At 41.8% G+C, this 14401-nt stretch overlaps 1 protein-coding gene across 1 annotated transcript; it reads left to right on the top strand.

Annotated features, from left to right (window-relative positions):
• The first annotated feature begins 291 nt into the window (after positions 1-291).
• On the top strand, positions 292-13967 carry LOC144458381 (NLR family CARD domain-containing protein 3-like). The gene is made up of 10 exons (XM_078160800.1): positions 292-402; positions 7243-7298; positions 7469-7498; positions 7986-8117; positions 9713-9826; positions 9967-10104; positions 11194-11307; positions 11548-11626; positions 11770-11998; positions 12160-13967. Exons 3-10 carry the CDS (start codon positions 7491-7493, stop codon positions 13965-13967), a joined length of 2622 nt encoding a protein of 873 aa, XP_078016926.1. The 5' UTR covers positions 292-402; positions 7243-7298; positions 7469-7490.
• The last annotated feature ends 434 nt before the right edge of the window (positions 13968-14401 follow it).

Genomic DNA, 14401 nt, shown 5'->3' with positions numbered 1-14401 from the left:
TCTGCAAAGGTTTCTGCATCATCATCTGTTCCCCATTCATCTACATATACAAGAGCACAAAGTGACAAAGAGCGCCGTGCATGGATCCTCTAAACTATCTGCTGTCAAAGCAGCTCTTTACAAGTCATCATGACTTTTGCACAGATACTGAATTTGATCCTGAAAGACTCTTGTTGTTGCTGTGAGGAGGTTTATGTTCACACTAACATTTAATCATGTGAACGCAGCTCACGTTGAGACTCAGTCCAACTAGTTAGACTGCATACTTTCACAGTGAAGTCAGAACTCACACTCTGATGAAGGATTCACACGGACTGATCGGAGTTGAAGTTGAAGTGACACTCAGACCTGCTGAGGACAGAGGAGAGCTGAACACTGATGAAGTTCATGTCTGAAAGTTCAGTAAGTGGAGGAATGATTGGTTTTCATGATGTCATTGATTGTTGTGGTTAGAGAAACAGTTGAATTGATGGTGAACCCGTCATTATTTAAAGCTGTGAAACAAGATGGCCGCCTGTGTGAGCGGGCAGAGAGAAACTGTGTTAAGTTTGAAGTTCAGATGAAGTGTTGCTCTGAATGAGAGGATGAGTTCAGTCTGATCTGAAGGTAGGAGGTGGATGAGCACTAGGACCCAGCAGGGATCAGAGCGCTCACCTGGTAAAACACACCTGAGAAACGGAGGATGAACTCTGTCTGCTCTCAGTCCTTTAATGCTCATTTCTTCATCAGTTTTTTCCAAGTGTGTTTAATGAGCCAAAGATGGAATTACATATATCATATTGTAATGTCAGTGCTCATTTCAAATTACTTGCTAGAGCTCCCAAATAATGCGTTTACAGATGTAGGAAATTGTTGTAAAAACAAAACAAAACAAAACACAATAAATGTGCATAAACTAAATAAAGGGAGGAAACATGAAATAGACCAAAGTCAAAGTACAGGACTTAACCTCTTCTGTTCCCCTATCCCTTTTCCTTGTGTCACTCATTAACTCAAACTCAAAATGGGATACTGTTAAAGGATGTGTTACAACTCAGGAACTGTACTTTGTGCAAGAGGTAATATGAGAGGTTTCCAGATTGTGATATATGGTTGGAGTTTGCCTTTTAAGATGTATCTTAGATTTTCTAAATGTAGTGTGCTGGTTAGATCATTTAGCCACATATTGTAGGTAGGAACTGTTGTTCCTTTCCATTGTATGAGTAGTAGGGGTTTTTTTTTTTTTTTTGCTGTAATGATACAGTCAGAGAGGAACTTTTGTTGTGCAGTGGACAGCTGTCTTAATGCTTCAGATACACCCAAAATGATTAATATAGGCTGTGATTCTGGTGAAATATTAATAATTTCTGAGATTTTGTTTAAGACATCAGAACAAAAAGATGCAACCTTGGGCCACAAAACAAATCTACGAGAAAGAGTTGCCTCTGAGGAATGACATTTGTCACAAGTTGGTGACATGTTTAGATATATGTTGTGTATTTTTACCTTGGAGTAATGGTGATTATGGAGACAGTGAACATTTGTGTATGTGTCTAAGGCTTTCATCCCATATGTCATCTGGTATTTGAATACATATTTGTTTCATCCAACTGGCTTTATATCTTTCAGAAGTTGGAGATGCTGATGATAGCAGCGTGTCATGTAGGTAGGAGATGAAATAGTCTTGATATGGTGACATTTTAGGACAGTTGTCTATTGTTGATTGCCTCTCAATTTCAAATCATTTTAAATGTTTTCGTAACCTCTGATTTGTAAATGTCTGCAAATATGATGTTTGGAAGATTGAATTTCTTTCGTCCAAAGATGGCAAATGTACCATCTATACATAGATCCTTGATACTATGGATTCCTAAGTCGCTCCAGAAGGTTTTATCTAGAATGAATGGGATGAAAGTGGGTTTTTCTGCAATGGGAAGAACGAGATAAATTGGCTTAAGACTGAAGTGGGATTTGATCTGCTTCCATATATGTATTAAATTATGTATGATAGGATTGTAATTGAAGATTAATTGATCAATGGGAGTGAGAGCGAGGAGTATATCACCAATGGAGCGGGGAAAACAATCTTCTTGCTCTGTTTTTAACCAGTTAGGCTGAGAGATTGATGTATCTAGCAAAACCTTAAAGGGCTTAATAACAGAGGTCCAATAGTATAACATGGAATTTGAAAGAGTTAGTCCTCCTTTAGAATTGTATTAGTGTAGAAGTTTCCTACTTATCCTATTGGTTTTGTAATTCCACAAGAGGGAGATTGTGATGGAGTGTTATCTCTCAAAGAATGCCATTGTCAAAAAAAAAGGAAATTTTGAATTAGGTTTAATATTTGAGGTAAAATGATCATCTTAATGGAGTTTATTGTGCTGATTAGGGAGATGAGGAGAGTTTTCCAAAAGGAGAGGTAAAATGACCAGCATCAATACGCCTTTATTCCAGTTAATACTGTATCCTGAAACAGATAATTTTTTTTTTTTCAAAAATTGCTGATATATTAGTTTGCAGTTTCATCATGTTCAGAAGAATATCATCTGTATTTCATTACATTTTGTGTGTTGCTGCTTTTGTATCATAGCCATAGACTTGGGGGTCTAATCAAACATGCACTTCTTGGTTAGGTTTTTTAAAAAAAAAGTCATGGTTTGGCTCTAAGGGAAGAGAACACCAGCCTACTGGGTGAAAGTCCTCAGTTTGTTGGACCCATCCACCAAACCTCCAGCACAGCCTATCAGGATTTTTTTGCGACTTATATAATGTTGTGACCAGCAGTTTATCATAATACCACCACCACAGGTGCCATCCTGCCAACTGGTGGCGTATCATAACACCACCACAGGTTCCACTGGACCACTTTACAAACTGACGCGACCTGGCATCATACCGCCCTGAAAGGTGGCTGATGCCCAAATCACTTACAAAGCAGCAGTATTTTACGACTTTGGAATGGGAATGGGTTGTGAATATTGTGTAATAAGTAATGTTGACATACATCTGGGTTCACTTAATCAATTGTGTCAAAATCTGAGTAATAATTAATGTAATCTGTATAACCATAAATCAAAGCTTACTAAGGCAATTCCATCAACCAAAGCTCATCTGGCTAATTGTATCAAGTACTCAGTAATAAGTTAAGTCACCCATAAAAACATAAATCGAGGCACATTTAGATAATTGTATCAAATACTAAGCGATAAGTAAAGTGACCTGTTTAACCATAAATCAAAGCTTATTTAGGCAGCTGCATCAATTTCTAAGTAATGTTACCTATATGAACATAGATCAGAGCTTACTTTTATTTAACCCATATTTAACCAGGTAAGTCCTGCTGACATCAGCAATCTCTTTTTCAAGGAAGACATGGCCAAGACTTTGTTTCCCAGCTCAGTCAGAGCACCAGGAACAGACAACACAACTAAGTCTTAAGATCTCAGACTGTAGCTACTGTTTTTCAAGAAAGACCTGGCCAAGACAGCAGCGTAAGAAACAGTTACAGACAAACAACAACACAATAAAAAAACATAAAAGATATACAGTTATATGCAGAAATATTACAACACCTTCGCACAATGACAAAAACCACCTGACGCATTCATCCTTGTACTTATGAGAGCTTTAAAAACAGGCAGAGACCAGTTGATGTTGCTTCAACTCTTTTTGAAGACTATTCCAAGTGAGAGGAGCAAAGCTCCTAAAAGCTTTTTTCCAAGCTCAGTCAGAGCACCAGGAACAGACAACACAACCAAGTCTTGAGATCTCAGACTGTAGCTGCAGTCAGATCTCTGCTCAATCAAAGTACAACTGTATGAAGGGAGTTTATCCAGTATGGCTTTATAAATGAACAAATACCAAACGAAAGGTCAAAGATGGCCAGCCAGCCTTGGACGCGTACAGTGATGAGTGTGTGCTCTACAATTTGTGACAAATCTCAGTGCACTATAATATTCAGTATCTAACACATGCAAACAATGTGCAGATGCATTCATGTACAACAGATCAGATGGATGCTTGCAGCTCTTCTTTAGCCGTAGCTAAAGCCAAAACTTGGGTCAACATCAGCTCTGCTTTTGAGCAATGGCGAAGACTGATGCAGCTTCATCCTGAGCTAAAAAGGGACGAGATGGTCGCAGAGTTTCTGCTGGACAGGTCTTTTTAGTTTGCCTCTAATGTAACATAGGCTATAACGTTATATATGAAAACACAGCATCCAGTTGCTAACACTTAACCTACTGTAGCCTAACGTAGCATGAGCCTCTGTGTTATCTCCCTTGTTTGTTGCCAGTCAGCAGCGTGTTTTACTCCTCTTCTCTTCCACTCTTCTTTTAGCGTGTTACACTTGCTCTCCTCTTCCATGTGTCTAACGTTGCCTTGCCAACGCCTATGTCTATCATAGACGTAATGAGGACGTAATGAAGAAGAGGGGAGTAGGCCTTTGGAGGGAGGTTTTTTTTTCTCTTCAGGCTTCTCTGTAGCCCTTTGTAGATAGAAATTGTGCAAATTTGCAGGAAAGCCCAATCAGTCTTTTTTCAGCATTGGCAGTATAAAAACAAAATCGGGGAGTGCAGCAAAATGCTGCCTACCTACTTTTGTTTATACAGAATGTGCCTTTTTCGGGGCAATGGGGGGCGTGAGCACGTAACAAAACGTGTAGCTCAGCGTGTGACGTAAACAGTGACGTGGGAGGGAAGCCGCGGCTGGTCAGTCCTTCGGCGATTCTCTTGTAAGTCGGCCCGTCCTTCACCGTCCCCGTCATCTGACGGTTAATGGCCTCTTCGTTTATGAGGACAAGGAGGATGCGCAATTCCTTGTCTCCCCAGTTGCTCATCTTTACAGTGTCTGTCAGATTTGTGTTTCCCTCTTGCTACTAGCTGCTCGCTAATTCCTGCTATCAGCTGTTTCCTGTTTATCCACCGCCAGTGGGTCACACGTGCGGCGTCATCAACAGCTCCTCCCACAAGTCACCACCAGCCCCTCCCGTTGCAGAAGGCCGCCTCGGTCTTTTTAAACCAAAAAGGTTCCGCCAATATGTCTACCCTACGAGGCGGAAAATTGGGCACCTTGGATCAACTCGCCAATCTGGCTCTGTGTGTCTAAAACGCTTGCAGCTTGCCGCAAAATGGCCCAACATTCGCGGAAAATCTGGCAGTGTAAAAGGGGCTTGTGTTGCACTGTGCGCTCTGTATGGGCGTGTGCACCTTGTATGACTGTTTTCTGGAACTGTGAGCACTTGCACTTTGGACGCTGTGTGTGCGTTGTCCTATGGATTTCAATACACTCTATTTTCTTGTACTGTTTCAGTCTGTCTTTATATATGTCTCTTTATAATATTTTAATTTTTCTTTTGTTATTTCTTCTTTTGCCTGCCTCAGGGACTGCAGATGGAAACTAGCTAAAAAGCTATAATCTGGTGCAGTGCATCTTTACTCTGTTGAGTCCAATGTTCTCTGTACATGGTCCCTGATAAAAAAAATAAACGAATAAAAAAAAAATAAAAAAAGATGAGCTGAGCAGGAGAGAAGCCATTTTGAAAATATCTTCATCTGCTTTGAGTCTTAAAACAACTCAAACCAAGCTGCTCTGTTTAGTATAACAAAAGGCTTGATTTCTTCAGTCAGCTGTGGAACGAAGGAAAACCAGTTTTCAGGTCTGAGGAGAGGAGGAGAAAAGGAGGGGGAGGGAGAAGAGAGGAGTAGAATATTTAAAGTAATGACCTCCAGTGGTTACAGTGAGTAACTACACCACATCCAGCTGATAACTGCAGGTTATCTGGTTTCTCACTAACTTTTTTTCATCTCTTTAAATAAAAGAGGGTTATGGTTAAGGATTAAATTAATTATTCAAACATCAGGATCAAAGATGGCCGCCACAAAAAGTGACATTTAGTTTTGATTCCCATGAAACAGTAAAATCCTCCCCATCAGCTCCATGAGGCCATCCAGTGGACTGATAGAAGTAGAGCGGCTGATGGCAGCTTCCTCTGCTCTGATTTGTCCTCACCACTGACCAATAAAAACAAACATCTTCTCTGTCCAATAACAAATCACTATTGATACATGTACTGATCGGTTTTCTGTGTTGGGTTTATAAAAATGTAATAAACTAATGAGAAAAGGCCCTCAGTAGGTCACATAGTTCTTAAGTCTGAGCAACAACATGTCTACTCTGCCATGGACACTGTCACGTGACTGTATGAAGTATTGAGGTGATCTGAGCCACGAATCCACCCACAGTAGAATTTAATATTTGATCTAGTTTTTATCATGTTGGTGTTTCTGACTTTATTTTAAAGTTGAGTTCAGTTTTAAAATGATTAATTTCCCTCTTTAATCTTCATGTTGAGACAGAAACGTGATCCTGGTGATGATCCATCAGGACATGAAAGTTTTTACTGGTCGATGACATTTAGAGAGAAACTGGTTTTATGTTTGTAAGTGAGCGTCTGCATAAAGAAGGTGTTCAAAGCACATCAGCCATATTCAATCAGCACAGAAATAATGATGGCTGTTATTATTTTGGGTGAACTGAGTGTGTCAGCTCAAAGTGACATGCTGCAGTTTCCCTTTGTGCCACCAGAGGGCCACAGATCCACCAACAGCCTGACTGAGAGGAGACATTAGTGGTGGACGTCACGTGACTCAGAGTCCATCAGTGATAATCAGGAGGTTGAGTCCAGGAGAAATGATGTGAAGGATGAATGAGTGATGACGTGCTGATCAATGATTGGACTGATGCTCTCAGTGTTTCCTCTACAGATGAAGGTAGAAAGTCTCTGGGAGCTGATGGGATTGATTTTGGATGATGTGACGAGCACATTGGAACATTTGAAATGTTGAAGAGCTTTTCAGAGTCGCTCAAACACAAGTGAAAAGTGAGGTCATCCCCAAAGACAGACAAAGACAAAGCAACATGAAGTGTGTCCCTGTGGTGTAGAAGAGGACACATTATGAACTCTAACAGAGGCTGAGAAAACCTTCTTCTTCCTTCACATCATTTCACTCACTGTTGTTCTCTCTCTCATGGAGTCTCTGTCCATAAATGTGCTGCCATGTGTGAATGAAGCTGTAAGAAACATCAGTGTAAACGTCTCCTCTGTCTCAATGAGCAAATATCACTTTAACAAATCCATGACGGCAGCAGTGTCACATATTTCCTGTCTGAAGAGGGCTTAAAAGAGCCAGTCTGCCTCCAGTCTGAGTCCTGATGGAGCACATGGTCCTACTCAGATCAACAGAAAACTCTTTGTGTCCACAGACCTGGTCCAGACAGCAGAGAGCTGCAGAGTGATGAAGTCCATGAGAAGAAACTGAGTAAGTGGACCTTTGATTGATTCCAGTCTCTAATGTGTGTCTGTTGGTTCATGTGTTCACCTCCTGTCTTTGATCCAGACTCCACAGCACAAAGTTTATCTGACAACAAACACTTTAAAGTCTAATGATGAACCTGTCTGTCTGTCTGTCTGTCTGTCTGTCTTCATCAGGAGGCTGCAGGTTATCACCAACATGAAAAGGTATCACACTCAACACTTGACATCACATTTGATCCTGTTTCACCTTCAACATGTTCATCAACTGAATATCTTTTTTTTTCATTTGTACATTAGACTGTTTTTGGAGAATATCATCTGCAGATTCATTGACAATGAATTAATCATGTGTTGCAGCATAAAGACAAGTATACATGTATCTCTGTGTCAGACATTAGCTTCCTTGGTGCAGTGTGCACCTCACTGATTAAATGTTATCAGTTCAAATCCCAGCTGTGACAGAAAATATAGTGTTGAGTTCCCCTTATGTGACACATAACTCCATCTTGTTAAACCATAATCTTCAGCTGTCAGCACTCACACACATTTTCTTCAGTAAATTCAGTTCTAGTTAAACGTTGCTGTGTTGATCCTTTTCCTGTTGATAGCTGATAGTTTCTCCAGCAGCTGCTGAGGCTGAAGACTAAAAACTGAATTTCCCTCCCTGCTGCTCTTCCTCTCTGTGTGCTAGGATCCATCAGAGACCAGACTCACCTGGACCTGAACCTGAACCTGACCCTGACCCCAACTGTGTGTCCCCCAAGTCTGACCCGTCACATGAACATGGCATCGATGTTAAAGGACGAAAAGTCTCTGCTGCACAGTAAGCTGACATTAAATGTCAAATGAAGCTGACAGCTTCCCAGTATAACTGGTCTCCTACTGCTGATATTTGAGTTCTCCATAAAGAAAAGTGGGCAGTGGAGGCTGCTGATATTTTGTCCTGTTGGGTGAAAAGGACCATAGAGTCAGACTAAAACTACATGTCAGGTCATCAGTCACTTCCTGGATAAAACATGAAGAGATTCTATGATCTGATATGTGTCCAAACTACAGTCATCACAGTCTGTATGAATACAGGCAATCAGTGAGGGACAGAGGACATTACAGTCCACAGTGACTGACAACAGGTTCAATCAAACTGAACAGCATCAGGTCGATGTCATCAGAAAATAAAAGTGCATCCCTCTCAAATAAACAACTGAACATGTGTCAGAGAGCTGCAGTTCAAGTGATGAAGGTTTTTATTTTAACAGAATTGAGATGTTTGTAAGAACTTGTCAGGTGTGTGAAGATGTAGAGTGAAAGATGGTTTTCAGATTGAGGTGGAAGATGTTCAGTGACTCTGCTGTCCTGACTTCAGCAGGAAGTTCATTCCACCAGTGTGGGACCAGAACAGAGAAGAGTCTTGACTGAAATGAGAGACCACAGGGTCCTCTGAGGGACAGGACGGACAAACGTCCAGAGGTAGAGGAGGAATGGAGGGTCTGACTGTGGCTTCTTAGTATTAAGGACAAGGTCCCTTCACTTCCATCACGAAATACTGTCTGTCTCCACCCAAGCAGTGCTCAAACATCGATCCAAATTGATCTACACTGAGTTTGAAAGAGAGACTGAACGTGTGAGAGATAACTTTAAGTTTTCAAAGGTCTCCATGCTCCTCTCTGATGTTTACATGTTCTTTTAGCGCAAACTAAACCTTAGTTTGAAGTGCTGTGGCAGGTCAACAGTGTTCAGTCTTAGCACATTTGTACGTGAATCTGTTATTCAAGAATATAATTGGCAGATTCATAGACATTTGACAATGACAAACAAGACTTACTGCAAAGACATGATTAAATGGCAAATAAAATAAATTTTACTGTCCAATAAAGCCTTTGAGGTAGGAATCTTGTATGTTCAGTAAATGTCAGTGTTTCTATCAGTTTCCAGCAGCAGAGAGAAAAGTCCCCTGTACCCAGCTGTGTGTCCATGAAGAGTGATCAGCCTCTCAGCCTTTGGTGGTAACTGGGCTTTGGTTTTGCAGAAACACCCTCTGATTAAAGCCAAAGCCCCAGATTGCCGATCACAACCACAGTCAGGGAAATTAGTGCAGGACTCACGAACAAATGACTAAGACAAAGGTTTATCACTGACAGAAACTGACCTTACTCCCAGGTGTGCTGTGGCCCAAACCAAACTTAGGTGTCAAGAGCTGTGGCAGGTTAACAGTGATTCGTCTTAGCACATTTGCACATTTGTACATGAATCTGTTATTCAAGAATATAATTGGCAGACTTGATATTTGACAATGACAAACAAGACTTACTGCAAAAACATGATTAAATGGCAAATAAAATAAATTTTACTGTCCAATTAAACCTTTGAAATCAGCCACAGAAATCCTGTATGTTTAGTAAATGTCAGTGTTTCTATCAGTTTCCAAAAGCAGAGAGAAAAGTCCCCTGTACCCAGCTGTGTGTCCATGAAGAGTGATCGGTCTATGGGTGGTCTGATTACCTTCAAAGATGGACGTCCTTCTTCTGACCTGCTGTAAGTAAATTCAGTTCTACTTAAACGTTGGTGTGTTGATCCTTTTCCTGTTGATAGCTGATAGTTTCTCCGGCAGCTGCTGAGGCTGAAGACTAAAAACTGAATTTCCCTCCCTGCTGGTCTTCCTCTCTGTGTACTAGGATCCATCAGAGACCAGACTCACCTGGACCAGAACCTGAACATGACCCTGACCCTGACCCCAGACGTGTGTCCCCCAAGTCTGACCCGTCACATGAACATGGCATTGATGTTAAAAGACAAAAACTCTCTGCTGCACAGTAAGCTGACATTAAATGTCAAATGAAGCTGACAGCTTCCCAGTATAACTGGTCTCCTACTGCTGATATTTGAGTTCTCCATAAAGAAAAGTGGGCAGTGGAGGCTGCTGATATTTTGTCCTGTTGGGTGAAAAGGACCATAGAGTCAAACTAAAACTACATGTCAGGTCATCAGTCACTTCCTGGATAAAACATGAAGAGATTCTATGATCTGATATGTGTCCAAACTACAGTCATCACAGTCTGTATGAATACAGGCAATCAGTGAGGGACAGAGGACATTACAGTCCACAGTGACTGACAACAGGTTAAATCAAACTGAACAGCATCAGGTCGATGTCATCAGAAAATAAATAAACAACTGAACATGTGTCAGAGAGCTACAGTTCAAGTGATGAAGGTTTTTATTTTAACAGAATTGAGATGTTTGTAAGAACTTGTCAGGTGTGTGAAGATGTAGAGTGAAAGATGGTTTTCAGATTGAGGTGGAAGATGTTCAGTGACTCTGCTGTCCTGACTTCAGCAGGAAGTTCATTCCACCAGTGTGGGACCAGAACAGAGAGGAGTCTTGACTGAAATGAGAGACCACAGGGTCCTCTGAGGGACAGGGTGGACAAACGTCCAGAGGTAGAGGAGGAATGTAGGGTCTGACTGTGACTTCTTAATATTAAGGACGAGGTCCCTTCACTTCCATCACGAAATACTGTCTTTCTCCACCCAAGCAGTGCTCAAACATCGATCCAAATTGATCTACACTGAGTTTGAAAGAGAGACTGAATGTGTGAGAGATAACTTTAAGTTTTCAAAGGTCTCCATGCTCCTCTCTGATGTTTACATGTTCTTTTAGCGCAAACTAAACCTGAGTTTGAAGTGCTGTGGCAGGTCAACAGTGTTAAGTCTTAGCACATTTGTACGTGAATCTGTTATTCAAGAATATAATTGGCAGACTTGATATTTGACAATGACAAACAAGACTTATCACAAAGACATGATTAAATGGCAAATAAAATAACTGTTACTGTCCAATAAAACCTTTGAAATCAGAGACAGAAATCCTGTATGTTTAGTAAATGTCAGTGTTTCTATCAGTTTCCAGCAGCAGAGAGAAAAGTCCCCTGTACCCAGCTGTGTGTCCATGAAGAGTGATCGGTCTATGGGTGGTCTGATTACCTTCAAAGATGGACGTCCTTCTTCTGACCTGCTGTAAGTGAATGAAACTGCTGATTGAAACAGATGAAGTAAGTGTTGTGATCCTCAGTCATGAGACACAGAATCAGGTGTCCATCATTTACAGTGTTGTTTACATCTGGTTTTCATTCTGATCAATCATGACAGAACATGTCTTTAACTAACTGGTCTGTGTGTGTTTTTGTAAATGATATAAGTTCTACAGTCTCCTGGTGCAAACACCATGTGAGCTCACTGTTGATGATTCCTCCACAGAGTGGACCAGGAGAGCTCAGAGGTTCCCAGTGGTCAGTCTGCCCAGCAGCATCAAACACACCTGGACTCCATATTTATGGTCTGTACATGTACAACAACTACTTTGACATCTATTCTGTTCACAATCATCTCCATGCTGCACTTTTTACACCAGTGGATTGTCAGTGTGTCCAACATGGATCTGATGTTTGAGTGTGTCATTCATATAATATTCTGTTCCAGCTGCTGGAGGAGAACATCCTCACTTTTGTGAAGAACGAGCTGAAGAAGATCCAGAAGGTTCTGAGTTCACATTACCCAGAATGCTTAGAGAGTCAGAGGGAGGATGAGGAGGTGTTGGAGGGTGAGGATGAGGAGCAGAGGAGGAGCAGCAGAGAGGCATTTCTGAAGATCACACTGAACTTCCTGAGGAGAATGAAGCAGGAGGAGCTGGCTGACTGTCTGCAGAGCGGTAAGAGGATTTCTATAAAGATTTAACATGATGGATAAATGGGACGTTTACTAATGTCTCAAGAGACGGACCAAAATATATTCATATACTCATTCTTTGAGGAAATGACATGTTGAAATATTTTCTTTGTCTTACTGATCTTCTTTGTTGTGTTCATTCAGGAAGTTATTCTGCAGTCTGTCAGCGTAAACTGAAATCTAACCTGCAGAAGAAGTTCCAGTGTGTGTTTGAGGGGATCGCTAAAGCAGGAAACCCAACCCTTCTGAATCAGATCTACACAGAGCTCTACATCACAGAGGGAGGGACTGCAGAGGTCAATGTTGAACATGAGGTCAGACAGATTGAAACAGCATCCAGGAAACTAGACAGACCAGAAACAACCATCAGACAAGAAGACATCTTTAAAGCCTCACCTGGAAGAGATGAACCAATCAGAACAGTGATGACAAAGGGAGTGGCTGGCATTGGGAAAACAGTCTTAACACAGAAGTTCACTCTGGACTGGGCTGAAGACAAAGCCAACCAGGACATACAGTTCACATTTCCATTCACTTTCAGAGAGCTGAATGTGCTGAAAGAGAAAAAGTACAGCTTGGTGGAACTTGTTCATCACTTCTTTACTGAAACCAAAGAAGCAGGAATCTGCAGGTTTGAAGAGTTCCAGGTTGTGTTCATCTTTGACGGTCTGGATGAGTGTCGACTTCCTCTGGACTTCCACAACAATGAGATCCTGACTGATGTTACAGAGTCCACCTCAGTGGATGTGCTGCTGACAAACCTCATCAGGGGGAAACTGCTTCCCTCTGCTCGCCTCTGGATAACCACACGACCTGCAGCAGCCAGTCAGATCCCTCCTGACTGTGTTGACATGGTGACAGAGGTCAGAGGGTTCACTGACCCACAGAAGGAGGAGTACTTCAGGAAGAGATTCAGAGATGAGGAGCAGGCCAGCAGAATCATCTCCCACATCAAGACATCACGAAGCCTCCACATCATGTGCCACATCCCAGTCTTCTGCTGGATCACTGCTACAGTTCTGGAGGATGTGATGAAGACCAGAGAGGAAGGAGAGCTGCCCAAGACCCTGACTGATCTGTACATCCACTTCCTGGTGGTTCAGACCAAAGTGAAGAACATCAAGTATGATGGAGGAGCTGAGACAGATCATCACTGGAGTCCAGAGAGCAGGAAGATGATTGAGTCTCTGGGAAAACTGGCTTTTGATCAGCTGCAGAAAGGCAACCTGATCTTCTATGAATCAGACCTGACAGAGTGTGGCATCGATATCAGAGCAGCCTCAGTGTACTCAGGAGTGTTCACACAGATCTTTAAAGAGGAGAGAGGACTGTACCAGGACAAGGTGTTCTGCTTCGTCCATCTGAGTGTTCAGGAGTTTCTGGCTGCTCTTCATGTCCATCTGACCTTCATCATCTCTGGAGTCAATCTGATGGAAGAACAACAAACAACATCCCAAAGGTCTGAAGTCCTCAGAAACAAACCGAATCTGAAGTATCTCCACCAGAGTGCTGTGGACAAGGCCTTACAGAGTCCAAATGGACACCTGGACTTGTTCCTCCGCTTCCTCCTGGGTCTCTCACTGCAGACCAATCAGAAACACCTTCAAGGTCTGCTGACACAGACAGGAAGTAGCTCACAGACCAATCAGGAAACAGTCCAGTACATCAAGAAGAAGATCAACCAGGATCTGTCTGCAGAGAGAAGCATCAATCTGTTCCACTGTCTGAATGAACTGAATGATCGTTCTCTAGTGGAGGAGATCCAACAGTCCCTGAGTTCAGGAAGTCTCTCCACAGATAAACTGTCTCCTGCTCAGTGGTCAGCTCTGGTCTTCATCTTACTGTCATCAGAAGAAGATCTGGACGTGTTTGACCTGAAGAAATACTCTGCTTCAGAGGAGGCTCTTCTGAGGCTGCTGCCAGTGGTCAAAGCCTCCAACAAAGCTCTGTAAGTACAGAGACAGTTAGATTAGGGCTGGGTGATAAAACGATAGCGATGTCTATCGCGATAGACACGTGATCGATATCAATAGAAAATACAGTACAGGCCAAAAGTTTGGACACACCTTCTCATTCAATGCGTTTTCTTTATTTTCATGACTATTTACATTGTAGATTCTCACTGAAGGCATCAAAACTATGAATGAACACATGTGGAGTTATGTACTTAACAAAAAAAGGTGAAATAACTGAAAACATGTTTTATATTCTAGTTTCTTCAAAATAGCCACCCTTTGCTCTGATTACTGCTTTGCACACTCTTGGCATTCTCTCCATGAGCTTCAAGAGGTAGTCACCTGAAATGGTTTTCCAACAGTCTTGAAGGAGTTCCCAGAGGTGTTTAGCACTTGTTGGCCCCTTTGCCTTCACTCTGCGGTCCAGCTCA

The sequence above is a fragment of the Epinephelus lanceolatus genome, chromosome 17 (assembly GCF_041903045.1).
Source record: "Epinephelus lanceolatus isolate andai-2023 chromosome 17, ASM4190304v1, whole genome shotgun sequence".
Taxonomy (NCBI): Eukaryota; Metazoa; Chordata; class Actinopteri; order Perciformes; family Serranidae; genus Epinephelus; species Epinephelus lanceolatus.
This window is presented reverse-complemented; position numbering and strand designations above follow the sequence as displayed.